The 27,883-nt window shown below is 45.4% G+C and overlaps 1 protein-coding gene and 1 long non-coding RNA gene across 3 annotated transcripts in view; one reads left to right on the forward strand and one right to left on the reverse strand.

The window, feature by feature from the left end:
- The first annotated feature begins 72 nt into the window (after positions 1–72).
- Positions 73–27,853, forward strand: LOC118716180. Its single transcript, XR_004987069.2, has 3 exons — positions 73–397; positions 8,313–8,315; positions 27,839–27,853. It is a non-coding gene; the product is annotated as an uncharacterized LOC118716180 (long non-coding RNA).
- SUSD6 (sushi domain containing 6) overlaps positions 1,844–27,883 on the reverse strand; it is a 90,447-nt gene continuing 64,407 nt past the window's right edge. Inside the window, exons 1-5 of one of the 2 annotated variants that reach the window (XM_045579288.1) lie at positions 12,732–12,858; positions 11,599–11,796; positions 10,467–10,605; positions 6,395–6,822; positions 1,844–3,949 (exon numbers count right to left, since the gene is read on the reverse strand). In XM_045579288.1, the coding sequence (XP_045435244.1) occupies positions 3,924–3,949; positions 6,395–6,822; positions 10,467–10,605; positions 11,599–11,796; positions 12,732–12,768 (828 nt within the window). In that variant the 5' untranslated portion in view covers positions 12,769–12,858 and the 3' untranslated portion in view covers positions 1,844–3,923. Of the gene's footprint in view, positions 3,950–6,394; positions 6,823–10,466; positions 10,606–11,598; positions 11,797–12,731; positions 12,859–27,883 lie in introns of those variants that run through there. The other variant, XM_036433024.2, reaches the window with a different exon arrangement.

Here is a 27,883-nt window from a genome sequence, read left to right on the forward strand (position 1 = left end):
TGAGCTCCTCCCCACACACAATCTTTCCACTGAGGGTCCCTGTGAGCATTTTATGGAAGGATCGCATCTCTCACAACTGTCTCATAAGAACTTTTTTTTATTATTTAGAAATGCAGTTATATACATAGAATTAAAATTAAATTAAACTTTGTACAAATATTAAAATACTATCTTCACACCCACTGCAATGTACAGGATACCAAAAAATATATATAAAATAAAGCAAACCCAAACTGATTGACATCCTGCACAGTCTATGATGCAAGTGTTGTTTTAAACCATTACGAGTACCATTCTGCAAGGTTCCATAGTGGTGTGAAAAGCCAGGGCAGTGTGTGGCAGGCAGCCACACAACCCGCATCCCTCTCTCCTTCCTGCCGGGCAATCCAAGTGCTCTGTGGCCTGGTGCAGGGTTTAACTTTGATGTTTTCAAAATTCTACTAGGTTTTCAACTGGAGATTAAGAGGAGTTTCCCAGCAAAGCTGAGCCCACCAAGCAAAGTCCCTCTGAGCCCTTCACTGATCATCAGCAATGTCTGCCCCTGTGCCGAGCCCCGGGAGGCCCCGAGAGAAGCTCCCAGCCAGCACATCTGGGGTTCAGCTGGAAAGTCTGCAAACCACTTCCCTTCTGGGTCCTTTATTCTCTTTTAAGAGGAAAAAAAAAAGAGAGAGAGAGAGAGAGAGAGAGCAAGGATGTAGAAATATTTGCAGCATATTCCGCTCTTGATGTAAGCCTGTAACCTGGGAATGGAGGGGACATTGTTACGGGGGAAGCAGTGATCGGAGTGCTCAGCCCAGACTAGGAGGGAGAGGCGAGTGCTACTGTCCCTGTGCCACCACTCGCGAGGCAGGAAGAAGATACCTTTGTTGGTCTTGTCATGCAGCTTCTCCACAGAACACTGGGGGGGAGGGGGGGGCCAAGATAACATTAGTTATAGTTTTATTTGCAAATGGAGTGTTAGCACACACACTGAAATGCCTTGTAACCCAAAAACTCACAGTTGGCCAGGACTCAGCCCATTTCACAGTCCACACTGAGTGAAGTGGGAGCACAGCACACAAAATCCAGAAATGGCAAAAGATAGAGCCTACTTGCTAAACGAAGGCATGGAAAGGGATGGAAATATAAGTGATCTTCACCGGAGACTGGCCCTTGTAAGTCACTGGACTGTAACTGCAAGTTGCCAGGACATAAAACCTGCATTGAGTTAGCTCAGGTGTGCAAAAAAAAAAAAACCTTTTCAAAGAAAGTCCTTTGGTGCTGACCATTGTCCTGGCCAAGCCCTCACTCCCCTAGAGGTGAGCCCAGGCAAGCAGGGCTGTGGGCGGTTTCCCCATCTGCTCTGGGCTCCTGACAGCCTCCTTCCTGGCAGCCTGCCACCAGCCCCCATCCTGTCTTAGTCAAGTCCCACTTAGGCAGCTGTAAAGTCCCTAATCCCCTGCAGGGGACAAAACCCAGAAGCTCCTGGAATAGTAGCGAAGGGTTGACGGCAAGAAATTGCTTCAGGGAAAGAGAACGAACAGCTGTGGTGGATGCCAGCAGGATGAAGCCTAGTTCCCGCACCCACAGAAGTGGGCCTCATCCGTGTCCGTGACAAGAGGGCAGGGTGAGGAGAGGTGGGGCCAAAACGGGAGGCCCCCATTTACCCTTCTTTCTCCCCAGCCAGGCACACAAACCTGGGTCTGTGACCAGGACAGTGTTGGCGGCGGCTGGCTGGAAGAACGCTGCAGAAGGCAGGCTTTTCATCTTTCCAAGTTTGGAGCCAGTAACCCATGGGGCTGAACAATCCCCAAACAAAAAGTGCAACCTCTTAGGGGAGGAAAAATGCCAGAGCAATGCTATAAAAAAGGGGCAAGATCTCTCATTAAAAGAAAAACCTCAGCTAGAACTCGGGTTTTAGATGACTGGGACTAAATCAGCAGGCTTAGCAGACTCCAAATCCCACACCATGTGCCCTGCTTTATTTTTGGCGGAAGACAAGGGTACCCCTGCGGGGAAGGGGAGCCTATGCACGGGGAGGCAGCTGGGTCATGAGGGACTCGCCCTCCAGATGGGCCCAGAGCCCACGACTGCTGGCAGGCACTCTGCTGGAAATGGCCTCTTTTGAGGCGAAGGACAGCCCCCTGGGACATTTCATCTCCCTCAAACACTCTGACCTCTGGCTCTGGCACCTTTGACAACCTGTTCCATGCCGAACCATGCTGGCCTGGGCTTCAGGCACAGAACTCGCAGGCTCTGGGGTGGGAGGGGGGTGGGGAGGAGTGGCTAACAGGCACAGCAGGCACTGCCCTTACCCTGAGAGAAAGGGAGACAGCAGGGCAAAAAGAGGCCAGGAATGAGCGGGTAGTAAAGTGCGTGTGAGAGTGGAGGCAGGAGGCTGAGAGGAGGCCATTCCCCTAATCTTCCAGGCCACCCCCTCCTGGAGCTACCCTGCTTGGCCAGCTATTGAAAATATATTGGGCTCCTCATTACTTTTACCACCCGAGAGCTCGGGGAAGGAGCGGAAGGCCAGCATGGGGGAGTGGACACCTCTGAAGTTCCCTAGCCCCAATGTTTCAGAAACAAAAATAAATGCCACGTCTTTTAAAGATGGAAGCAGCCTGCCTGAGCTCTGCCACCCAGCCTTGTCAGCATTCGCGACGTGGCTAAAAGAGAACTGAGAGCCGGAGCAGAAGCATCTGGAGCAGGGAGGCCACTCCTTCACCACCAGGGCCAGGTGCCAGGCTGCTCTGCAACCCTTCACCCACAGGCAGCCTGCACGGTGTGTCTGTGGGGGTGAGGACTGCCTCTCAGCCCCTCCCCCATGCCCAGGACGACCAGGGAGCCATCTATCAGCTGTGAGCGGGAAGGGACAGCAGGGGAGGACAAGAGTAAGAAAAGCAGCAGTGCAGCAAAGCAGCAGGACGCTTCCTGGACCATTTACTAAGGCACGTGACTGTGGTGAGGAGGACCCTCAGGCCTGGGGCTGGCGCTGCCTGCAGCTGCCTGGGGACTCCGTCTGTACCTCTCAGGTTCCCCTCCGTCACCACGAACCCAGAACGGGCAACTTGCCCTGTCAGTGACCAGACGGGCAGTCCCTGGCATCTCAACAAGCTCCTGTCCCAGGGATGACTCCCCTCAGAACTCTGTGGGCAGCAAGGTAGCAGGCTGCCCGTATAAACCCCAGGAGGCAGCATGCAGCTTCCCATTATGCTCCAGGGAAAGAAAAGCGGAAGCCAGGAAGCCACGCTGAAGGAGGTGTAACCTGCATATTAGGAAGACAACCAGGATCTCCTGGAAGCTCAACACAGCAGGGCCAGGAGCTGGCATCTGAGCTGACAGCCGGGTGCTGGGTCAGGTTTGGCAGGATTTCCCCACTCCTCCGCCCCAGCCAAGAAAACGTGCCACCCGTGTCAACCAAGGGCAGGCCCAGGGACCCACACTCTTGCTCCAGTTAAGAGTCCCTCTTGGATCTGCTCCTGGTAAGCCCTCCAAGGAAACAAGCCAGACTCAGGCCCACCCCTTGTGTGGCAGGGGGCAGCAGTGCAGCCACTAAGGCTTGTAGGAGAGCAACAGGCCTGCGTGACAGGGAACCTGGACAAGGAGGGGGAAGGCACAAGTAAACACAGAGGTTCTCTGGCCCATGGGCTGGTGGGGCGGCCGCCAGAGTTGGCTGGAGGGCTCCCAGAGGCCTCAGGGAAAGGAAGGGTTCAGTCCGGCACATTCAAACATGTTCCCGACACAGATGGGAAGGCTGGACCAGGCAGAAAGCCAGTTCCTCCAGCTGTCAAGCAGGCAGATGGCAAGAATCTTCCTTGAGTTTCCAGCAAGGTGGGCCTGCATGCCCTCAGAGATCCACAGGTGGCAGCTCAGATAGCCGGGCACAGGGAGAGGGAAGAAGGGCAGAGAGGACCATTGCAGAGGAGAGAGGTCGGTGGCAAACCTCATGCTTCTTTCAACAGCGGGATGTCTGTAGGAAGAGAAGGAAGGCACAGTGGTTATCCACGTGGGTCTCTGTAGCACATCAGATACCACTGTAGGGGCCCTTAATTTAGAGAAAGAAAATGCATTACTCATACTCTTCTAGGTAGTCTAAATCTCTGGTCTCTTTTTTAGTACTCTTTGGCTCATCTCTCCCCTGCCTATGTGATAACATCTAGTATTCAAACCCCTTCTGATTTCCCTTCTCTGCCTTTACTGCTTGTCTGGTTGCTTCTCTTTCTGTCCTTAATCTCACCCTGTGATAGTACTGAGCTCTGTTCAAGTCCCACCTCCTCCTTCACGTCACTGTCCAGCTGTGTGACAGTGAATAACTGACACTTCAAGGTCCTGGCTTCCTACGGTGCTGTTGGTCCCAGACGGTTTGGGCATGGCCTGCAACAAACTTGATAACCGACGTGTTGTTTCCTGAACCCCTTATTTTGGCATGGACCCTATGACTCTTGGTTCCATTATTTCTCGAGTATAAGCCCCATCTTCCCAAGTGACTGCCAATCCAAACAGGCAGAATGTTTTCTATTTTTCTGTATACACCCTGAAACCTAACCTGGCACTAGGCACAAGATGGACTCTCAAAATGCTTGTTTGGCTGTGTGCTTTAGGAGGGAATTCTAGTCTCAACTTTTTTTTTTTTTTTTTTTTAATATATCTTATTGATTTTTTACAGAGAGGAAGGGAGAGATAAAGAGCTAGAAACGCCAATGAGAGAGAAACATCGACCAACTGCCTCTTGCACACCCCCCATCGAGGATGTGCCCGCAACCAATGTACATGCCCTTGACCGGAATCGAACCTGGGACCTTTCAGTCCGCAGACCGATGCTCCACCACTTAGCCAAACCGGCTTCGGCTCTAGTCTCAACTTAATTGTTGTCTGAACACATCCCCCTTCCCTGACCCCCTTTCTTGGTTTTGGGTAAACATTAGGGGTGTTAGTCTCAAACTGTGAAGTGACATCTCAAAAGCAGTCCCTAAGGACCTAGTGGCTTCACTTGAATTTAAACCAGCTCTAGATAGGAAAACACCTAAGTTCCTTCATTCGCTTTTTCAGTGGGGTAGCACATCCCATATTTTAGAACAAGTAGGGTGCCCTGCTTAAATAAAAATAGCATTTAATGAATCATTGTGTGAAGGGTTTATGGATAAAGCTGTACTTCTGTCACATTGTGGCAGTACATTCTGCTTTCATATTAAATAGCTTGTTATCTAAACATTAGGTAAAAAAAAAATGCTTGTTTGGTACATGGAACAAAGCGAGGTAGCAAGAAGGGAAAGAGCTGGCACCATCGTGGCTCCTTAGGAAGGGCAAGGGCTGAGATTTGCACTTGGGCATTGTCACTCTGTGTGGACACACAGTGTGTGTGCACTGATAGACAGTATGTGTGGCTGGCTGCCCATGGGGTCAACGATTTAGTTGACCTTTCCTAGCTCTTTATTCTAAAGAAGAAAGGGATGTTGCTAATCATTGGGGAACTCCATAAACATGATCTGCATTCAGATATGCTAAACATTAGACACTGATTGTGTCTGGGATAAAAGCATAAAGCTTTCTCGGGGGGCGGGGGAGGTTTGTAAGTGCAGAAGTACTCGCTGTCAAAAGGGAAACATCTAGGTTTTGTCTGTATCCTGAACCACAATGGGATTTCATGTAAAGTGATAGAGTCAATCCCAACATTCAACTCTCAAGGCCCTGGCAAAAGCAGAGGTGTCAGGAAGTGGCAATTTCGTTCTACAACTGGTTTGCATAAAGGACTTGGGAGTCATTTGGGAGGCAGCATGGCACCATGGGTCATAAAACACAGGCTTTGGAACTGATCCCCCTGGCTTCATATCCCAGCTCACCAATTACCAATGGGCAAGTGACTTAGCCTCTTGGAGCCTCAGTTTCCTCGTCTGTAAAATGAGGACAGTAGCATGTAACACCTACCTCTCAGGATCACAGTGAAGCTAACGGAGATAGTGTAAGAAAACCACTAGCACAGGCCCTGGCATACTCCTATTTAATAAGACGGAGCAGCTGAATGCTATGGAAAAGAAACAGCACCAGTTTTCTCTGTAACATGATCCCACACAACTCCCCATAATCCCTGACCTTCCAGGAGTATAAAATTACATGAGGACAGACCCCATCCTCACCTCCAACCAGCTGTTTACCCTTTGATGTAGCACAGCCCTGTGGCCATGAATAATTTTGGCGACTCCAAACTACCAAAATTCACAGACCACAATGAAAGTCTCCCTATAAAGAGCTCAAAGAACCACCTAGAACTGAGGGTAAAATCCTATTTTGCAGGCTAATACCCCAGGTATTATCTTTGTCTCCCCGCTTCGCCCAATACGCCAATTATTAGAGAGGCTCACATCCTTCCTTACTCCCAGGAGCTGCTAGCAATTCACGATCGGTGCAGACCACCTACCGTCTGTGTAGTCCTCCGATGTGAGGGATAAGAGGCTTTGTATGTCACTGTTCTCTGAATCCGGGGCTTCTTTGTGGGCCAGCTGGCTGTTCCCTGAGCCGGCCACCCAGGAAGAGGTGGTTGCCTGATGCACTATCACAGTCTCTGAGCCCTGGGAGCCCCAGGCTTCACACAGTCCAGACTGGCCCGGGGCCTCCTCCTCTCCACCTGCAGAGGAGCAGGCCCCCTGGTCCTGTAGCTGCTGCTCCCTTGGCCCATTCCTCCCACTAGGCCCAGACCCCTCTGACAGCACAATCTGCACTCTGGGGTCAGCGGGCGGCACGCAGTGACCGGAACTGCCATACACAGCCTCCTCATATGACGGTAGTGCAACTTGGACTCCATCCACCATGATGGAGACTTGGTCCCCGGATACCCCCTGGTCACGCCTGCATCCGGAGAGGAAAAGACAAAGGAAGAATTAAAATACACAAATAAATACCATAATACTGTACTAACAACACTAACCATTTCTGAGCACTTACGTACTATGCGCCTGATACAGCACTGAGTGCTTTATATACTTTATCGCACTGAATCCTCATCTGAGTTCTTTCTGGCAGAGCTTCACCAACAATGCAGGTGAGGCTCAGAGAAGTTACATAACTTGCTCACAGTCAAGAGCTAGTAAGGGAAGAAGCTGGGATTTAAATCCAGTTCCACCTGCTTCCAGAAACTGTGTTCTTAAAACCTCTGGGTACACAGGCAATCTAGCCCTCTGGTCCTGTGCAAAACTGGAAACCTAGAAATAAAGCCATTCCTTCAGCACAGCTAGAATAAGAAGTGAGAAAAAGATGGCTGCCACCTGCGAATAAAACTAAAAACCATTGCCTGTATGTGTAAATGAATACAGTGAATGATGTGTAAAATATATCTCCATGTCCGGCCGCATGGCTCAGTGGTTGAGCATCAACCTATGAAGCAGGAGGTCATGGTTTGATTCCCGGTCAAGGCACATGCCCCGGTTGTGAGCTCAATCCCCAGTGTGCGGTGTGCAAAAGGTTACCAATCAATGATTCTCATTATTGATGTTTCTATCTCTCTTCCTCTCCCAATCTCTCTGAAATCAATAAAACTATATTAAAATATATATATACACACATACATACACATATACTATACATATATATAAAGTATATTCATAAAATGGTTCTTATCTACTTTATTTTTCACTCAACATTATGTTTGTGAGATTTGTTCATGCAGATGCTTTTTAGAGGACCACTTGTAATGAATATACACACATACATACTTTTTAAGAAAAATCTGAACCATTTTGACAGTTGAAGACATTGTTCAGTGCATACCTCCCAAGAACCTTGTCTCCTATATAAACACAATTATCATTACATCCCAGAAGTTTAACATTGGTATAATACTGTGACACAAATTCCCCCATAAATATATCCATTTCAGCTGCTGTTTGTTTTCACCCAGGACCCGTTTAAGGATCATGCACTGCATTTAACTGTCCTGTCTCTCTTCCTATCTCCTCTAATCTAGAACAGTCCTCTGCACCTTTTCTTTCATGACAATTTTTTTTTCTAGACTTCAGGCCAGCTGTCTCTTAGTCCCACATTCTGGACTTTTCTAATTTCTTCAGGATTATGTGCAGGCCATTTTTTTTTTTTTTTTACTAGAACCCATAGGTGATGTGTCCTCAGTGCATTACAATCAGAGACATATGGGCTATGCAGGACAGCATTATTACTAGGCTGTTATTAGTTCTCAATTTCTTCATCTGTACTTGGAGATAAAATCTGTGCTACTCAATTCAAATAAAGTCCACACTGTAAGGATGACAGAAGTGGCACTTCATAAAGGTACTTATGAGTACCTGGAAGGAAGACACACTTTGGTGGCAAGGTGGTATTAGAAGGCCGTGTATATTCTGGCATGTGCTTAACTGTAAATGTTAAAAATACATTTTTTGTTTAAAAAGTAATGCACATACACAGTACAAAATGCAAACAGGGTCTCAAATGAAAACCAATCTCCCTTCCACTCAAATCTGGCAAAATCAGCTAGTTACCTTTAACAGACTTACTAGTTAACTGCAAAAAGGAAAACTCCCTAATGTAAATGAAATGCAGTTGACTTTATGTGGAAATAGTTGATTCCTTTAAGTAAACAATCCCTTCCAAACCCTCTTTATTCTATTAATTGCTGAGCAACCTTTAAAAATAGTGGTTAGATGCCGAAACCGGTTTGGCTCAGTGGGTAGAGCGTCGGCTTGCAGACTGAAAGGTCCCGGGTTCTATTCCAGTCAAGGGCATGTACCTTGGTTGCGGGCACATCCCCAGTGGGGGGGGGGGGGTGCAAGAAGCAGCTGGTCGATGTATCTCACTCATTGACATTTCTAACTCTCTATCCCTCTCAATTCCTCTCTGTGTAAAATCAATAAAATATTTTTTAAAAACTTATAAAAAAAATAAAAATAGTGGTTAGAGCATCAACTCATGCACTGAAGGATAAAAGGTTTGACGCCCAGCCAAGGATACATACCTCAGTTGCGGGTTTGCTTCCGAACCCATCAGGGCATGCGCAGGAGGCATTCAGTTGATGTCTCTCTCACATCAACATTTCTCTTTCTCTCTCTCTCTCTCTCTCTCTCTCTCTCTCTCTCTCTCTCTCTCTCTCTCTCTCTCTCTCCACCCCCCCCCCTACTCTCTTTGAAAAGCAATGGAAAAAATATCTTTGTGTGAGAATTAAAAAAAAAAAGCTGGTATGCCCCTCCCCAACTAAACAAAATAAAAAGAAGAAAGACCACACACAGTACAGAAAGATTAAACTGAGCCTGGTCCTTGTCTGTAAATCCCAAATCAGAAGCATTTTATTTAAAGAAGTTTAGTCTGTTCTTTCATTCATTTAGCCTGTGAGAGTGATAACAGTGACTGACGAAGGACTTGAATGAATAGAAACTGTTCCTGAGAAAGGAAATGAGCTATTGCAGAGGCCAAGACAGCCTGGGAGAGAAGTCCATCCTAATGGATCCAACTTGGGGCCACTCCTCATCATTGGCCACTCCTCACCAACCACACCCACCCAGTCTGGAATGTGACTAATGCACTCAAACTGGAAAAAGTCAGGCAAGAAAACACCCCCTCTGTTTTAGTATGGTATAGTGCATTGGCTCCAAGTCCGAGCTGCACATTGGAACCCACTGAGGAACTGTATAAGACACTAGTGCCAGATTCCCACTCCAAACCAAATAAATCAGAATAGCTGGGGTAGAGGCCCAGGTGTTGTATGTTTTCTACTCTGAGCAGGAGCCTCTATGTACAGCCAGATTGGGAAGCAGGTACATTGGGCAGCGACTTGTAAATACTAGCCTGCATCAAATCACCTGGAGGAAGTGAGGAACCCTGTCACTCAGCCTCAACCCCAGAGTTTCTATCAGTTGGTTTGGGGTGGGAACTGAAAATTTGCATTCCTAAAAGTTCCCAGATGGTACTGATGCTACTGGAACCACACTTTGGGAACTACTGATGTAGGAAAAAGGACATGGTTTTGGAATTGGCAGATATGAGTTCAAATCTCAGCTCTGTCATCATCTAGAGCAGTGGTCACCAACCGGTGGTCCTCGGACTAGTGGTGGTTCGTGAGGTTCCAAAGGGGGCAACCACTGTTGTTTAAGGGAACCTTTGGAACAGTGGTCACCAAACGGTGGTCCACGAGGTCCAAAAGGTTGGCAACCGCTGATCTAGAAGGATGACCTTGAGTAAACGACTTAACCATTCTGAGCCTATTTCCTTATCTTCAATATTCCTGTGAAAATTTTTTGAAATTGAATTTATTATATAGGTTGATAAAATTATATAGGTTTAAGGTGTACAGTTGTATAATACATCATCTGTATATTGTACAGTGAGTTCATCTTATGAGGAGTAAGATAATGTATGCAAAGCAACAAGCACAGTGTCAGGCACATCAGCACATGACAGAGCCCTCCCCTTCCCTGGGCACCTTCAGGCCAGCAGGAAGACATGCCAGCCAAAGGCCAGGCCCAGTGATGCCTGCCACCCGTGCTCACCTGCTATGATGGAAAGACTTCAGCTTTGGCTGCAGCAACACAAACAGCACCACAAGGAGGAGAATGAGTGCCACGGAGCTGGCAGTGGAAGCCACGATGGACAGTGTGGGGACCCCAAGTGATGTCTTGGTGTCTTTCTCTGCAGAAACAAGCCATCATCAGAAGGCATTTGTATCCAGACAAATACATGAGCCCCACAGCTGATCTTATGAAAGACCCCCTGCCCAGTGTTGTGCAGAGACATACCTTGGCCAAGGCCATTTTTAGGAGTAACAGTGCAAAGTAGTTTATACACACAAGAAAAGGGACCATTCCCTATCCTGAAGCTATTATTCCCTTCTCTGTGGGCCTTTGAGGACCACCTGACACCTAAACTCACTCACCTAGAGATCTTACCTTTTAAAATGGTAACCTACTAGTTACCTTTTAACCAGTAGCCAGCTGGTAGACAGCAATCATTGAGATGAACACATCAGCCCACCATTTTTAAGTCCCACATATCTTTTTCCCTATGTGGCAGAGAAGTTTTAAGAACTGGGCTATAATAACCTTACCCTGTTCTGAGATCCTGCAGCTTTAGTTGTAACTCTCAGGCTGGTTCGCACCCTCCCCTGGGATGTGATGGCCTCTGAGCCCAAGTGTGAAACACAAAGATGGCTGTATACTTTCCTGCAGGCAGCTGGATTTTCCTGTCATGCATGACAGGAGTGGGGGAGGTCTTCTGCCTGCTGGACTACAGCTCCATAACAAAACAGTTCATTACCATTCAAAAATAATAACATAAAAGAAACACTATAGAAGGTGTTAGCATGGTGCTCATGTGTTAGCAGAGCACGGTCAAAGGTCACCAGCACTTGGCTAGGCAAACAAAAGATCAGGAGCATCAAAGGGACCTTACACAGCCGAACAGATGCCTCAGCAAAGCTTCTGAGCCCTCGGTGGCTCAGCTGAACCACAGAGGGACACACACCAGCAACCCCAAATGTTTTCACAAAGACATGAAATCCCAAAAAAGGGAGTCTGCAGGGCATCAAAGGGCCCATACTGCCCCACGGCACAGGATGCTCAGGAAGAAGCGGGTGCCACTTCCCTTGAGTTAAAACAGAACCCCTTTCTCATTTGCCAAACTCACCCTCGTTAAGATGGCAGCTAATCTCCATGGCTGGTTTCCATTCGCCATTCTTACACGTCAGGTATTTGTAATCGCCCTTTAGCACGTAGCCTTCAGCACACAGGTACTCGATGACACTGCCCGAGCTCAAGGGGTCTCTGCAGGGCCGGGGGTGGCAGACGTAGCCACCATTCTCTGGCTCCGGGGGCAGGGAACACACTGCAAAGACAAAGAGAGCGCGAGGTTTTCCAGCGGGAGTCCTCTCGGTGACTCGGAGGACAGTTCCAAAGGCTTCAACAAGAAACACAAGGAGCACAGAGCCAGTGTCTTGGAGAGGCTGTTGGCCCAATGTGGAAATGCAGGCTGCTGCTGAGAGAGTGAGGGCGCTGGCAACGATTTTAGTTTGGCTGATTCCAACACTCCTCTCCCCACTGTTCCCACAAGTGAATGGTAGACTGGCCAAGTCCTGAACTTATGGAGATCTAGCACATAATATGGCTTTAATAACACCTGCTGAAACACACAATGAATCAGTGAAAGGTGGTAAAAAAAAAAAAAAAACTCTTGCATGGGGGGAAATGTTAGCCTTATTTCCAGCATCAATACTAGAAAGGGCTCCATTGTGTAATAGAAATGTGCCTTCTCGCCCGGCTGGTGTGGCTCCAGGGTTGAGCATCGAACTATGAAACAAGAGATCACAATTTGATTCCCGTTCAGGGCACATGCCCGGGTTGTGGGCTTGATTCCTCAGGGTGGGTGTGCAGGAGGCGGCTGATTAATGATTCTCTCTCATCATTGATGGTTCTGTCTCTCACTCCCTCTCCCTTCCTCTCTGAAATCAATAAAAATGTATTGGTAATTTAAAAAATAGCCTTCTCGGCGGCAGAGGGGATTTCTATTGGATTTCCTGGGAGCACCTCCCACTTCCTGACTATAATAGTCACTGCTGTCACTTGTCTCCAGCCCATAGTAAATCTTACATTGTTTCCTGGGGTTAAGTCTAGTTTTAAAAGCACTTTCCATAATACAATATACAAATGATGTTTTACAGAATTGTACACTTGAGACCTGTATAATTTTATTAACCAATGTAACCCCAATAAGTTCAATAAAATATTTAAAAAAAAAAAAAGGCAATTTGTCTCCTATCCTAGTCGTTCTGACAACTCCGTGAGGGATCTGTTCTGACATCCCCTTTGAAGATGAGGACACCAAGGCCCACAAAAGTTAAATAACTTTTAACCAAGTGTATGTAGATTAAATGGCAGACCTGGGAGGAGAGTCAAGTCTTCCGGTGCTAAAATCTATGCTCTTTACACCAGCCGACACTGCTTCTGCCCCATTAGCTAGGTGGGCCTTTAAGAAGTGTCAAGTGTATCATTCAAACACTGGGAACCCCAGTGTAGAGAAGCTGCAGTAATGATCAGTCACAGAAGCTGGTAGGTGGGAGGTCTGAGCAGCCTGGAGGAGAGATTCCAGGGCCTGCCCTTCTGACCCTGGACAGACACCGCAGAACTGAAATCCCAGGAAGTGGATTAAGTGGTATACTGAGCCAAAATAGGAAGGGCACAGCGTGGGCACTAAGGGATCATTGTTTGGAAGACTAAGCTGAGGGAGAAGACCCACTGGCCCGGATGAACAGTCCCCCACAAACTTCAACTTTCCAAAGCCTTACGAATGCAAGAAAAATAAGTTTCCAAAGGACATTCAATTTTGCTGACTAACACCCTGCCCCTATTTCAAATACCACAAGGACATCAGTATTGAGAACAGGAACTGTGGGTTTCTTGTTTTGTTTTGTTTTCACTTCCTCTAACAGACCTAGAGTCTGTCTGTCCCAGATATGGTGATCTCCCATTCAGAGGCCCACCCATCGCTCTCTCACTCAGAGGTGCCCTTACAGCCTCTCACTAAATACCACTTCCCTTCAACCTACAAATGCTCTTCTTGGTGAGGACAGAGGATGGATATCAAGACTAAAAGGAGAAGACAGCTCCCTGATCTCTGGTTGCTTATCACTAAGATGGGGGCAAGCTCCATTTTAAAAGAGTTGTTACTAAAACAAAGCTGGGGTCAGGAGGAAAAGTCTGAAACTAGGAGATGAGCCCACATGGATCCTCAGTCCCCTCTAAGGACACACCTTCCCAAAGCTGTTCCAAAGCCATCAGGACACAGGCAGACACCAAACACTCCTGCTGGTGCCTCTTTAAACTTCAGCCAAAGAGTTCAAAGAGCTGGCCAGCTAAATTTCCAAAGAAGCCACAGCAAACTGCCTCACCCTGTACCCCTTTTGTTCAGGCAACAAGCCTGCCACAGATGCCTCCGGCTCTCCTCCACCTTGTCTAATTGGTTCATTTCCTCAGCATAATTAATGCTGAGCATCCCAGGACAGCTCCTGAACCAGACAAGACCCACACACAGGTCCAGTGTGTTGGGAAGGATGGTCTCCAGGGAAGAGCTGATTCTAAAGCCGCTCCTGCTTTGCTGGGAATTTATGCTCTTAAAGCCCGTATCTTCACAGCATCTTTGAGTGAGATCCCCAAGGTCACCCAGCACTCATTTTTATAAGTAAAAAAAGTGAGGTCTTCAAAGAAGCGGCTTGTAATTCAATTTCATTTCAATTCAACTAATATTTACTGATTATTGGGTAAGGGTCATTGTGCTATGCTCTGAAAAAGGATAAAAACATAAGGACTTCGCCCATCCAGTGTAGTTCAATTGACTGAATGTCATGCCATGCACCAAGAGGTCACCAGCTTCATTCCTGGTCAGGGTACATTCCCAGGTTGCAGGCTTGATTCCCAGTAGGGGCGTAGAGGAGGCAAATAATCAATGTTTCTCTCTCATTGATGTTTCTCTCTCTCTCTCTCTCTCTCTCTCTCTCTCTCTCTCTCTCTCTCTCTCTCTCTCTCTCTCTCCCTCCCTCCCTCCCTCCCTCCCTCCCTCCCTTCCTCCCTCCCTCTCTCCCCACCCCCCTCTAAAAAAATCAATAAAAAGATTTTTAAAAAAAAGCACTTCCGGTACTTGTAGTCTAATAGGAATATGACAAATAAGTGCATGCATATATTTTGAAAGTCATTTTCTTTCTAGCTCTTGGGTTTTGTATCTTTAAAAAAAAAACACTTTTATATACTGTATATATATTTTTTATTGATTTTTTACAGAGAGGAAGAGAGAGGGATAAGGAGTTAGAAACATCGATGAGAGAGAATCATCTATTAGCTGCCTCCTGCGCACCCCCCCCCCCCCTCACTGAGGATGTGCCCACAACCAAGGTACATGCCCCTTGACCAGAATCGAACCCGGGACCTTTCAGTCTGCAAGCCAACGCTCTATCCATTGAGCCAAACCGGTTTCGGCTGGGTTTTGTATCTTAAGGACACTTTCTCTACTCTGAGATTATAAAAATATTCTCCAGAATTTACAGATTGGATCTTCATTATGCAAATAATATCTTTACAGGGGGAAAACACATAGTAAGAATTTATACATGGTATAAAATTTAAAAACTAAGATGAGTATATGCAGGAAACCAATTACTGTTTCACTAATAGAGAGATGTGGACAGGAAGCCAGGAAGGCTGTCAACAACATTAATTGCTCTAACTACTCACCCTTTAGTTGAGACATTGTTAGCTGAAGCAGCCTCCACCTCTGTTTGTCCTATGTAAATTTCTCTTATTTCCTGCCTAAGCACTACGGGTGTTTTCCCTATAGCCTCAATAAAAGGGGATGGCAGGGCCAGATCAGTGAGTAGTTCTCCCACTAGAGTTGTACTACCGCCTGGCCCCCCATATCGCCAAATAAAATTTCTTTTAGTTTCTTTTCATTTGTGTGTGGCCCTTCTCCAGAACCCGAGCCCTGAACTGGGACCCTGAACCATGTAGGACGTGAAAGGGGATCCCACAAGTATAGAGTCAAAAGTTAGCTCTTCTCCTAGTCACTCAGTTCCTCTCCACAAAGTCTCCTAGTCACTCAGTTCCTCCCCCCAAAGGCACTGGATGAGTCTTCTTCCTAAAACATTCTACACACAGATTTATTCCAAGACATGTCAAAGAATATGATTGGTGCCACAAGAGAGGGAGCTCAAAGCAGGAGAGATCATACCTTGTGTGGGAGATGAGAAAAGGCAGCATTTCATATGGGGCCTTATTTCCTTGGGAAATAAAGTTTGAAGCAATGCAGGAAAGTGTAATTGTTAAGCCCAGCCAACATCAAGTAGCCCACATTAGTTGGATTGGATAATAAAAAAATTTGTCCCCCAAAAATGTGAAGAGCAATGAAACCATCTTGAAGAGGGCCTTGATGGCAACGGGAGATGTCCGCACTGTATTACAAGGAAAAGGGGAGCCTCTGCAGGGTCTTGAGAAAGGCAGCGTTATAAGAGGAGCTGAATTTGATATAAGATGGACCAGAGATAGAGAAAGCCTTTACAGTAAGTCAACAATACAGCTACCCTAAAGGGTAAAATAAATAATACCAAAGTTCTTTTATGGTCGTACAAAGGCAACAAGAGTATATGAGGTTCACAATCACAAAAAAAAAAAACTGTCCCAGGCCCAAGGAAGGAAATAAGAAGGACTCAAGAAAACAAAAAAAACTTTTTTTTTTAAGTATTTCAAGACAACAAGAACCTAAGGGGGAAAATGGGCCCCTTGCCAATTCAAAGAGCATAGTGGGAGAGTCTCAGCAAAGGGCAGGTGTGGGAGCAGACCCCTCAGTGACGCCTGGGGTTAACAGGAAAGAAAAGATCAGAAATAGCAAATAAATCATTTCGTGGCTTCCTGAAACTACTGTTTTGGGCAAGAAGCTAAGCATCAGGCTCACTCTCTAACAGCCCTGGTCCGTAGAGAGTTTCAAGCTCTGTTGTTAACCCCAAGAAGTGAATGAACTCATCTGATTTGGCAAAGCTGCACAATTTTAAAAAGAGAGTGAGAAAGCCAGAAGATAGAAATTTTACAGAGAAAAAAAAAATCAATTCTCTTTACTTAGCTTTCTTCTCTGCTTTCCATTATCTCTCACTATCACTTAGGCTGCCAGTGAGCACAGGAAACGGTGAGATAATGCTTCAAGGGGGCCCCCCCGGCAGCGTGCCCAATGCACAGCAGTCATTCAGTGACAGACCATCCAACCAGCTGGTGAGTGTGCAGACAGAAGAGAAGCAAAACAATCTACCTCAATGTGCCTGCAGCCTCAGACCCTCAGCAGAGATCAATAAGAACAACCCTCAATCTGCTCTTCAACGTTTTTGCATTTGTTGTTTTGGAGACCAGCTTTTTTAGGAGGAAGAGGCAAATTAAAAGAAAACAAACTTTCGTAAGATTACATAAAAAGCAAGTCCTAGCTGGTTTGGCTCAGTGGATAGAGCACTGACCTGCGGACTGAAAGGTCCCAGGTTCGATTCCAGTCAGGGGCACATGCCAGGGTTGAGGGTTCAATTCCTAGTAGGGTGCCTGCAGGAGGCAACTGATCAATGATTCTCATCATTGGTGTTTCTCTCCCTCTCCCTCTCCCTTCCTCTCTGAAATCAATAAAAATACATTTTTTTAAAAAGTAAATCAAAACAAGCTCCAGGGAAGACTGCAACAGGGGGTGATGGTGGGGATTCACAATATTCCATTTAACAAACTGAAGAAATACTTGAGTTCCTTCAAAATGAAGTGTAGATTAGCTTGAGGAAGGGAAGCAGACGTTTAAAGACCCAGTGCATTTTAGAAAAATCTCAGTAAAGGAGGTTTCAGGCTGATGACAGTTATCAAGAACACACGACACTCCTGAACACAGTGATGGAGGGTTTAAGAAGTCGCTCATTCACAAGTTTGAAATAATGTAGTTTTGGACAAAATCAGTGTGGTAGAACTCCTGGGCACACAGCAACAGTGTGCTGAATAAAAGTTTGACTGCAGAAAGATTTCCTGGGAGTTTAGGGAAGAACAAAGAGGTTCTCCAAACCCAGCTCCCAAAATGGCTTTGTAATCATCAGGGACACAGTTGAGGCAGTATCATAAATGTCCCTATTTGGTTGTAATTCCACAAAATGATTAAAGCAGACTTCTCCACGTGAGATACCCTAGGAGGGCCTTGAAACTGCATGTGACAGGACTATGTCCTCAAAAAGTTTACTATCTAAGGAGGACACAGACATGCACACAGCCAAGTCCAACGTAAATCAAAGAAGGAAACATTCAAAGATGTGCTTTTCTTTTTCTTTTTTTTTTAATCCTCACACAAGGATATTTTTCTCATTGATTTTTAGACAGAGTAGAAGAAAGGGAGAAGGAGGAGAGAGAAACATCAACACAGGAGTCACATTGATCAGTTGCCTCCTGCATCACCTAGACCAGAAAATTGGGGATCAAACAGGAGCTGCTGTGATGCACACTGGCATCGGGACCTGGCGCCCACAAAGCAACACTCAGCTTCCCTCAAGTGGGGCACAGGCCCTGCCACCATTCTGGAGTGATACCCCACCAAATTGCAGCCGATGCTGCTGAGACCCATGGCGGAAAATGCAGCTCCCAGCCCAGCCCAGCAATGGTCACTGTGGGTGCCGAGTAATGACGTCATGTAGCAACGTTCAGCTTCCTCTCCCTCGCACAACTAGCCTCCTTTCTTCAGCCCAGGAACATGACCTGCCTTATAGCCAGGTACAAACATTTTATACTTTAACCAAATGTCTGTGAAGCGTTTTCCTGTGCCTCATCTCATTTGATCCTCACAGAAGTCCTAGAGTAGGTAGACAGGAAACTTGGTGGAATCTTACTTTCTTTTCATTAGCCAGAAAACAGATTTAGAAAGTTTAGAAACTGAACCAACTGAAAAGAAGAAATGGTGGACCTTGAAAATTACTTCAGGTTTTCTCACTGCACAGAACACAGTCAAACACTTTTTACCCTTTGTTCTCCCTGCATGATCTACAATAATAATCTGCTTTGTGTTAATATTTACTGCTGTGTTGCTGACCATTACCTGAAAGAGAAGTTAGAGTGCTTCACTGGCCTGGAAAAATTTCAGCTACATCAGAAAGCAGGTCTAATTAAGCAAGTTTATTCTATATCTATAAAAGGCTAAGTTGACTTGCACATGCACAATACATATAAAGCTCTCGCTAGTGCCAATCAGACGTGTGTGTTTCTATCTGTCATTGTCAATTGTGAATGTGGTTGATAGTTCTATTATAAAGAAAGGGTGAAAAGTGACATTAAAATATTTAATTAATTTCCTTTCAATGTGCATGAATCTGTGCACCAGGCCACTAGTAAAAATATATTTACAAAAACAAACAAACAAACACCTTGTAAAAAGCATATTACAACAGCCCTGGCCAGTATGGCTCAATTGGATGGATCATTGTCCGGTGCACCAGAAGCTAACAGGTTCGATTCCCAGTCAGGACATGTATGGGGATGGGTGCAATTGATCAATCGATCTCTCTCTCTCTCTCTCTCTCTCTCTCTGCCTTCCTCCCTCTCTTAAAAACACACACAGACACACACACATTATAACATTAGACCACATGTGTCAAACACAAGGCCCGCGGGCCAAATCCGTCCCGCCAGGTCTTGCAATGTGGCCCACACCGCACTGTCATCACTGCACTCCACTGCGTTTCCATCACAATGACAGTTTATGACTGTTCAGTAAACCATTCGGCCCGCGATTTAGGCTGGATTTTAGATTTTGGCCCCTTCTCTGATTGAGTTCGACACCCCTACATTAGACAGATGAACAAATTGAGAGGTAAAGAAACTTGCCCACAGTCACTCAACAGGGGGCAGTACTTGCTCATGGTCATAATGGCAGTGGAGAATAACAATTTCCAAGCCCAGCTTCTCCCACACTCACATCCTGGAAAGGGAGCTACAGTAAGAGCCCAGTGACAAAGACAATCTGGGCACTGCCTGCATACACGAATCTCTCAGGGCCTGAGTTTCAGTACATGAAGGCACTGAACCAGATGACTCAGTGGTCTCTTTTGAGATCTGCAAATTTGTCTCAAGTTGGGTGGGTGTCTTGGCTGTCCTGGTCTCACATCTATTTGGGGCTCCTTTACAAAAGTTCTACTGTGATTTTTAAAATGAGCATAGGGTGACAGAGATTTGAGAAGCATCACATACAGAAGCTACTGCATCTGTCAGGGCAGGTAGGAGCAGGGAAACAGGCAGGAGGAGTTCAATTTCTCAAAAGATGCCCACGGGCTCTTCAGTCCATGGCTCTCCCTGGCTTTCTGCCTTCCTGGTCCTCCAACTCAAATAGTCAAAAGTCTAAAAATGGGCTGCAGCAAGAGAGAAAAGATGATTTCTCATGCCATTTGCAATCTTCCTCTTCTCTCAGATAAATCTTCCCAGTAGTGAAACAGGAAGCCCATTGTCCAGCCAGGACCTCTTTTCTCACGAGAACTTCCCACACGGTGGGGGAGGGCCAGCCTTTCCCAGGGTGTGGTCCTGGGGTAGGGGTGGGGAAACAGAGGGAGAAATTACCCATGGTTCAGGGCGCCCCCTGCAGCTCCTCTTAGCTCGCTCTCTTCCGCCCCACCCCCCCTTTCCTAAACCCTCCAATTCACAGGAGAGGGGAAATGCCAGCCAGCAGCTTCAGAGCCAATAAGAACATTTTCTTTACTGGGCCCTGGCCCAAACATGAAAACTTGTCACCTGGAAGCAGCCACCAAAGTTCTTAGTCATTCTGGAAGAAGTGTTGTTTCTCTCCTCAGCCTAGAAACCCTAATCTGAGAGCACATGTGGTCAGCTGGAACCCCACCCATCTTTCAAGATTCACAACTGTCTGCCACCAACAAAGCAAACCAACCCAGAGAACTGCCAGAGAGAATTAAGCAGCACAAGGTACAGCTTTACCAGTCTGGGCCTAAAGTGAGAGTGCCAGGTGTGAATTGCTTGACAGTTACCCACAGTATGGGTTTGGGCCTGCTCCTCAGTTCCCTCATTGTAAAATGGGGCTACTAAAGGTGTCCACCTCACAGGGTTCCTGTGCAGATTAACCACAAGTAAAGTGCCTGGTGTTGGGTCTGTAATTTTATTATTCCTCTGTGTTCTAGAAACATCTTCTTCACTCCTCTCTGTAAACTATCACCACATTACCTCTGAAATTACTTTCTCAAGATCAGTCCTTCCCCCTCCTGTCTACTAACCCCCACCCACCAACACTAACCTCCACCCACCAACACTGTAGGCAGTTGTTTTGCTCATTTTTGTATCTCCAGTTCTTTGCACAGAATCTGACAGAGGGTAGATGCTTAGTAAAAAAAAAAAACACAAAAAAAAACTACTTAACTTGCAAAATTTTGCCCACATTTCAAGGCATTGTCTTATTTCCAACTGCAAATGATCACAGGGTTTCTGATTTGAGATAAGTTTCAAGAACAGATAACAGCAAAGAGGCCCCAGGATCAAGGCAGTAGGGTGAGGGTGGGTGAAGTGGAGGGTGTTAAAGCATGGTTTTGCATTAAACAGATGAATCTGGGTTTGAACAGGGCGTCTGCTCTGCAACCCTGTCAACTGTCTGAACTCTTCTGAGCCTCACTCTCTAACAGCCAGTACTCCCCTCTAAGTAAGGACAGATAAAAAACTGTGAACCTGAAAGTGTCCTGCACCATGCCTGACAGCAGGCATTGATAACTTTTGTACATTTATTTTCTCATAGCAGACCAACCCCTCCTATGGTTTTTAGAATGGGGTAGGGCAAAGAAAAGAAAAAGGACTGTTACAGAAATTTCTGTATATTGGAGGAGAGACACTGGGGAATCTTGCTTTGCTCTCTCTTCTTGCTCCAGCTCAGTAATATGCCAGCCCCTTTCCCTACTCCCCTTCTCTGCAGAACAGAACAGACTGCTCTTGGCTGACAAATGGCTTCCATATGGCCTGTTACCCTTTCACCTCCTGTTGTTCTCAAAGCTCAGGAGCAGGCTGCCAGCTTGGGCTGCACTGCCCTCCCCTGCCCCATGCCAATCCCACTAAATAAAAAGAAGGGCAAGCAGAGAGGACCGCTCTCTTTCACCTGACTGCTTCAGGTCTGGGTCACTGAGTGTCTAAATCCACCCACCAGCACAGTGACCTACAGGGCAGAGCCTATCGTTGTTCCCCGGTCTAATCCCTAGGTAGGTGGGAGGACAGCAGAGGAAGAAGCCAGGCCATTCCATGTGCATTAACAAACATTACTATGTTCCCCTTGATAGTGGTAGCTAAAGGATTAAGAGAAAGCAAATGATGTTTATTTACTTCCTCATCAGCACTTGCTCCTTGTAGGTCTTCTTTCCTTCACCATATCATCTAACTAAGCTGCAATTGTCTTTGCTCTTCCCCTTGGAATCCCCACCTTCAGGAGGATGCATGCTGTTCCTCCGAAGGAAGGCTCCAGTCAGCTGCTGAGGCACTGTCCAACCTCAAAAGGTAACTGGTGAGCAGGTGATAATAACTTTAGGAATCTGCCTTGGAGCTTAAAACAGGGTTGGACTCTGGGGTACAAAAGTCACAGCTATGGTTTCATTTCCAACTCTACAATCTAACTAACTCCTAATGCCAAATCCAGTGCCAAGAAACACATATTTAAATTAAAAATAAATTTAAAGACGTCTGCTGCTCAACAGGGTAGAAATGAGGAAAAGAGTTAACATTTATTACCAGACATGACACTGGACACTTTAAAAACTGCCATCCTATTTAATTTTTCTGCCCTTAGAGGAAAGTGCTATAATTACTCAATTTGCTCAGATAAAGAAACTGAGGCTTTGAAAAACTTAGTAATGGCCTGAGGTTATAGGGCTCCTAAGTATTAAGAATCTAAATACAAACTCTATGATAGGAAAGTCCCTTGTGATTAGAAAGCCACTAAAAAATTTAGCCCAAGACCTACAGAAGTGTAACATGGGTAGAGTAAATCTGGACAAAAGTTGCAGTGATTCCTGTTGGGAGAAGAATGTGGACTGGTGAGTTTACTTGAGCCCAGAGGACTCAGCTCATATCTCAAGTGGGGCCACGTTTTTCCAGAGAAGGGGGGGAGAGGGGAAAGAGGGGTTGGGCTGTGGAGGGAAGGCAAGACAGTTTCCTTCATTAATCTCTGAGCACTACAAACAATGGAGCTATTCAAGCATTATGGATACCAAAGCTGCAAGTGAGAAAGGTATAGGAGAGCATTTTCAGCTGAGAACACTGGTCTTCCAAGAGGGAAAAATGAAAAGGATGCGACCTAGACTTATATAGAGAGTTATTTTTCTGCCAGCTGCCCAGAATATACAAGGTCACTGAAGCATCTCTACCAAAGTCCAAAATAAATAACCTCTGCCACGAACCAACAAAAAGTGAGTTAGGCAGTGTTTTGCTTCTCCCAGGTGCTCAAAAGGCCACTGCTCTGCACCAAAGCCTACACAGCTGCAAAGAATGAAAGGAAATAGTTGGCAAACTTTAGTTACAGATGGTTGCAGAAATCTGCTGAAGTGATAGCCTAAATCCAGCAAAACACCATAGCTGTTTAAAAAACACTTACCAGTCACTGAAGGGTAAAGGTCCAAATGGAATTTTCTGAAGAGATGTGATTAGGTCTCCTTGTGACAAACAAGGTATATCTAACAGATCATGATACTAAGCTATGCCATGAAGTGATCCCTGTACTTTCTATGGGTGCTTGTATCGGACCTGATCTCCCCAGGACACAGAGACTAGGAAATATAAAACGGGAGAGAAAATGTGGATTTTGGGAAAGGCTATGTAAAATGAAGTTGCCAGGGCTAAGGGTCTTGGTCTTGCCTTTATCACCTCTGAAACAACTAGGATAAGAAACACTGACAAGTGAGCAAGGTCAGTCAAAAGTTACAAAGGCCACTGATCTGGACAGTCTTACTCCTCCATCTTGTGGGGGATGGGGTTGTCTCTTTAAAGCACACATCTTAAATCACCCTTTCCCATGCAGCCACCACAGGAAAAGCAGCTTGTCACGTCTTAGTTTCCTCCTTGAAATCTCCTAGAAGGGGAACTTATCAACCTGTGTTATGATCAGCTGATCAAGGGCAGGGATGAGTCAAAGCCACCCAGGGTTAGTTTTGTTGTTGTTGGTGGTGGTGGTGGTGGTGGTGGTGGTGGTGTGTGTGTGTGCGTGTGTGTGTGCGTGCGTGTTTGTTTTTTGCTCTTCCCTACTTCCAACATTTGGGTCTTTCTAAAGATCTGGACTACATGGAGCAATGAAAGTCAATCAAAGGGCTGCATGCCACTGAGTACTCCTGGCAGATCCCTTTCCTCTACTCAGTAAGGAAGAGCCTCTCCCTTCCTGTGAATTCTTCCCATAGTTTTCTCTGAGAAAGCCTTACTTAAGCTTTTTAAAGAAACTTTAAAAACAACAGGAATCCAAATAAATCTGCTGTGAGGTCCAGAGCAGGGCACTTGGCCCTTAAGTTGCTTTCCCTCAGGCCAGACACTTGCTCATCTTTGATTTTAACCTGTGTATTTATCAGCCTGGCTCTAGCATATTGTTGAGATACATTAATCACTAAACAGAGCAACCTCAAAACAAATACATTACTAAAACTTGGGCCTCGATGTGGTTACAGTCAGCAGTAAACTCTCAACTCTTCCTTCCTCTCTCTGTCTTTGGACTCTTAACTCTGGCAAGCCACTTTTGACTGTCAGTACAAATTCCTGGTGAAGATGTTGCATGATGCAGCCTTTCCCATTCCTGTAACAATAGATAACCATGTTCAAATGTCACTCAGCTGAACAGAAAATATACTGTAAGCTTTTGTCTTCCAAAACATGGGTTTAATAACTTTTACCCAGAAGAAAGTTAAAAAAATGTATATTAAGTGTTGATTCTTATTCTGAGTTCCACTTTCCTAATAAAAATTAGTTTACCAATTATCTATTGAGCACCAGCAATGTGTCAATGTATCAGACTTTGAGGGGAAGTAGGATTGTGACCATGTAAAAGACAGTGACCGCCGAAACCGGTTTGGCTCAATGGATAGAGTGTCAGCTTGGGGACTGAAAGGTCCCGGGTTCAATTCCGGTGAAGGGCATGTACCTTGGTTGGGGGCATATCCCCAGTAGGGGGTGTGCAAGAGGCAGCTGATTGATGACTCTCATCGATGTTTCCAACTCTCTATCTCTCTCCCTTCCTCTCTGTACAAAATAAAAAATATATATATAAAAAAAAAGATAGTGACTATGAGACTGTGCCTATGATAAAGGAGAGTGAGAACAGGCAAAGAGAAGATAAGGACAGGAGCAATGGCAGAGAAGCAAAAAAAGGTGGTAAGTGTATGGGAACCAACAAATGATTCAAGGTTTAAAAGGAGAAAGCTGGAAATTTAGAAAATTAGGTCGGCACTAGAACAAGGAGGGCCCTAAATACAAGGATAAGGAATAAAAAATCTTGGTTTCTTCTTTCATAAATTGAGATTTTAAAGACCTTTCCAATATTAAAATGCAAAGTCATGTTATTTATAAGAAAGTAAAAGTCCATCCTATAATATTAATCCAGCTAAAGAAACCTGCCTGGGGACAGGGGAAGAATAGATAGATTCATCATGCTTCTGAAGTTTGCCTAGGAGTGGCTCTTGCTGGGTAGCTCAGTTGGTAAGAGCGTTATCCCCATATGCCAACATGCAGGTTCCATTCCCAGTCAGGGCACATAGAAAAATTAACCAATGAATACACAAATAACTGGACCAACAAATCAATGTTTCTTTCTCTCAAATCAATAAATTAAAAAGTTTATATAGGAGAAAGGGGTCAAGAAAGAACTGGAGAGATTGGAACAGAGGAAAGAAATATAAAGACACCTTATGCACAATTTGTTTTCCCAGGGTTCCCTCACATGGTAGCAGATGGCCTATCCCTGGAGGACTGAATCTCAAAAAGCAGCTGATTCTAACAGCTGGGGTCACAGGACCTCTCTGCACTAGCTGAATGCCGGAAATCAATAGGTTCCATTGTGCCTCCATGCATGAGTTCTCATATCCAGGCTCATGCCCTCTGCCTGCCTGGAACAGAGGACTGGGGGAAAATAACACTACATAACTTTGAAAGACTGCAGTTGCCAATTAATGGAAGATATGGTATTATAAAGTCCAATTTTATTTAAATTACCTTGATTTTACTAGGAAGCTATTGAGATGCTAATAATTTGAGAGATAAAGGACTTGCCCATAAGAGGTCACGGTGGTGAGGCTTTTGAGCAAAGGGGCAGATATAACCAGAGGAAAATCAATAAACTCCTCTGGTCTTCCTCTTCTTCCTGCCCAATGCACGAAGTCTGGCTTCACCAAACCAACCAAACACACACACACACACACACACACACACACACACACAAAACAACAACAACAACAACAAAAAACACTCCAGGCTGGATGTTTCATGTAAGAAAAGGGGATAAAAATCCATGAAATAATGTGTGTACACAGAGGAGTGTAAGTGTATGATTACATAATTAGGCACATTAAAGTATTTATACTGCTAAGACTAAAAGCCCCTACTCAAAGGCATTCCACCAAAGTTGAAAGGGGAAAAAGAAAATAGAAAATAAAACATCTAATTGCAATCATTCACAAAGCCAGACATCCCCATCTGGTGCCACAGCTGAATTCTCTTAATTAACATGTTGTAATGCAAGTATGAAAGACACTGTATGCTTAGCAACTCCATGCTTTGGCCAGCCAGCATGGGAGAAGCCTGCAACACTGCTATAATTAAGAGTTTTTTTCTCTTCCTATTATAATGGTACCCTGGTATGGGGATTTCCCCGCGCCGCCCCCCCCCCCCCCCCCTTAAAAACTTAAGTTGCTTAAAGCACCAACATACAACAACTCTGTATCCACTAATTAGGGACTGAGATTGAGAAACACGAAGTTTATAATATAGGAGCTAGTTTGTTGGTGGGTTTTTTTTCTCTTATCTCCCCAAATTTGGGGCTTTAACAGATAGAGAAGGCTAGCAATATTTGAGCAGCCTAGCCTTTTAAACAGAAGCCCACCCTACAGCTTTAAATCATAGGTTAAAAATGTATCTAAATGGAAAAGTGACAGAAATTACCATATAAATAAGTACAATACAATGCAGGGGAAAGGCATTACTACATCAAGAGACCAGGTCAAGCCGAAACCGGTTTGGTTCAGTGGATAGAGCGTTGGTCTGCAGACTGAGGGGTCCCGGGTTCGATTCCGGTCAAGGGCATGTACCTTGGTTGCGAGCACATCCCCAGTTAGGGGTGTGCAGGAGGCAGCTGATCGATGCTTCTCTCTCATCGATGTTTCTGGCTATCTGTTCCTCTCTATTCCTCTCTGTGAAAAATCAATAAAATATATTAAAAGAGAGAGAGAGAGAGAGAGAGAGAGAGAGAGAGAGACACACACACACACACACACACACACACACACACACCAGGTCAACACAGAATGTATTCCAAAGAACAGACTCTCACAGTTTTGGAAAGGCCTTGCACACTTAACAAAAAGGGTTTTGTTTTTGCACAACTCTTGGTTATAGGTAGTCAGTCCTCCCATTTCTCTGAAAAGGCCCCCCAAAATCAAATAATAGGTTTATATAAGAAAGTCATGTTCTCAGAAATCCAAACAAGATGGTAAAATGCCTAATTATACCTTGCTTTATAGATACACTCTTGTACAATATAATTTGGGCATTTTATACATTATTCTTTAAGTCTTTTTTTGTCTTCACAACTGTGCAGGGCTATTGTCTTAGTGAGTCAGCAAGTGTTCAACTGACACTAATGATTCCCCATGCTCACTGAATTTCAAAATCTTTCCCTCAATCAACTTTAGAAAACCTACCCTTCTTACAACTACCACCAGCAATGTCATTTTCCCATGTTCAACTCATCCTTACAAGATAAAGGCCCCAAAATTCAAGTTACTGCTCCAGCATCCATGGCCTTACAGATGGCCCTGGGGACACTGCTCAGAGTGTGCTGTAGGCTGGCAGGCAGCCACACCTCAAGACTGCTCAAGAGGTTTTCTCAGCTGCTACACAAAAGTCAAAATTCATTACACAAGGTGACTGGGGTATCCATTTACAACATATCAGAATACAGGTTGTTCCTAAGACAAATGTTTAAAAGCTGACTACTCAGTATTGCTTCAGAACCACCTCATGAACTATCAAGTCTGTATTTCTTGCCTCCTCACTCCCCTAGTTCCAAAGATGCAGAATCATTTTGGTGAAACCAGAAAAAGTATATTAAATTAGAGGCCCGGTGCATGAAATTCGTACATGGGGGAGGGAGGTGTCCCTCAGCCCAGCCTGCACTCTCTCCAATCTGGGACCCCTCAAGGGATGTCCGACTT

Source organism: Pipistrellus kuhlii, unplaced genomic scaffold, assembly GCF_014108245.1.
Source record: "Pipistrellus kuhlii isolate mPipKuh1 unplaced genomic scaffold, mPipKuh1.p scaffold_m20_p_1, whole genome shotgun sequence".
NCBI classification, from domain to species: Eukaryota; Metazoa; Chordata; class Mammalia; order Chiroptera; family Vespertilionidae; genus Pipistrellus; species Pipistrellus kuhlii.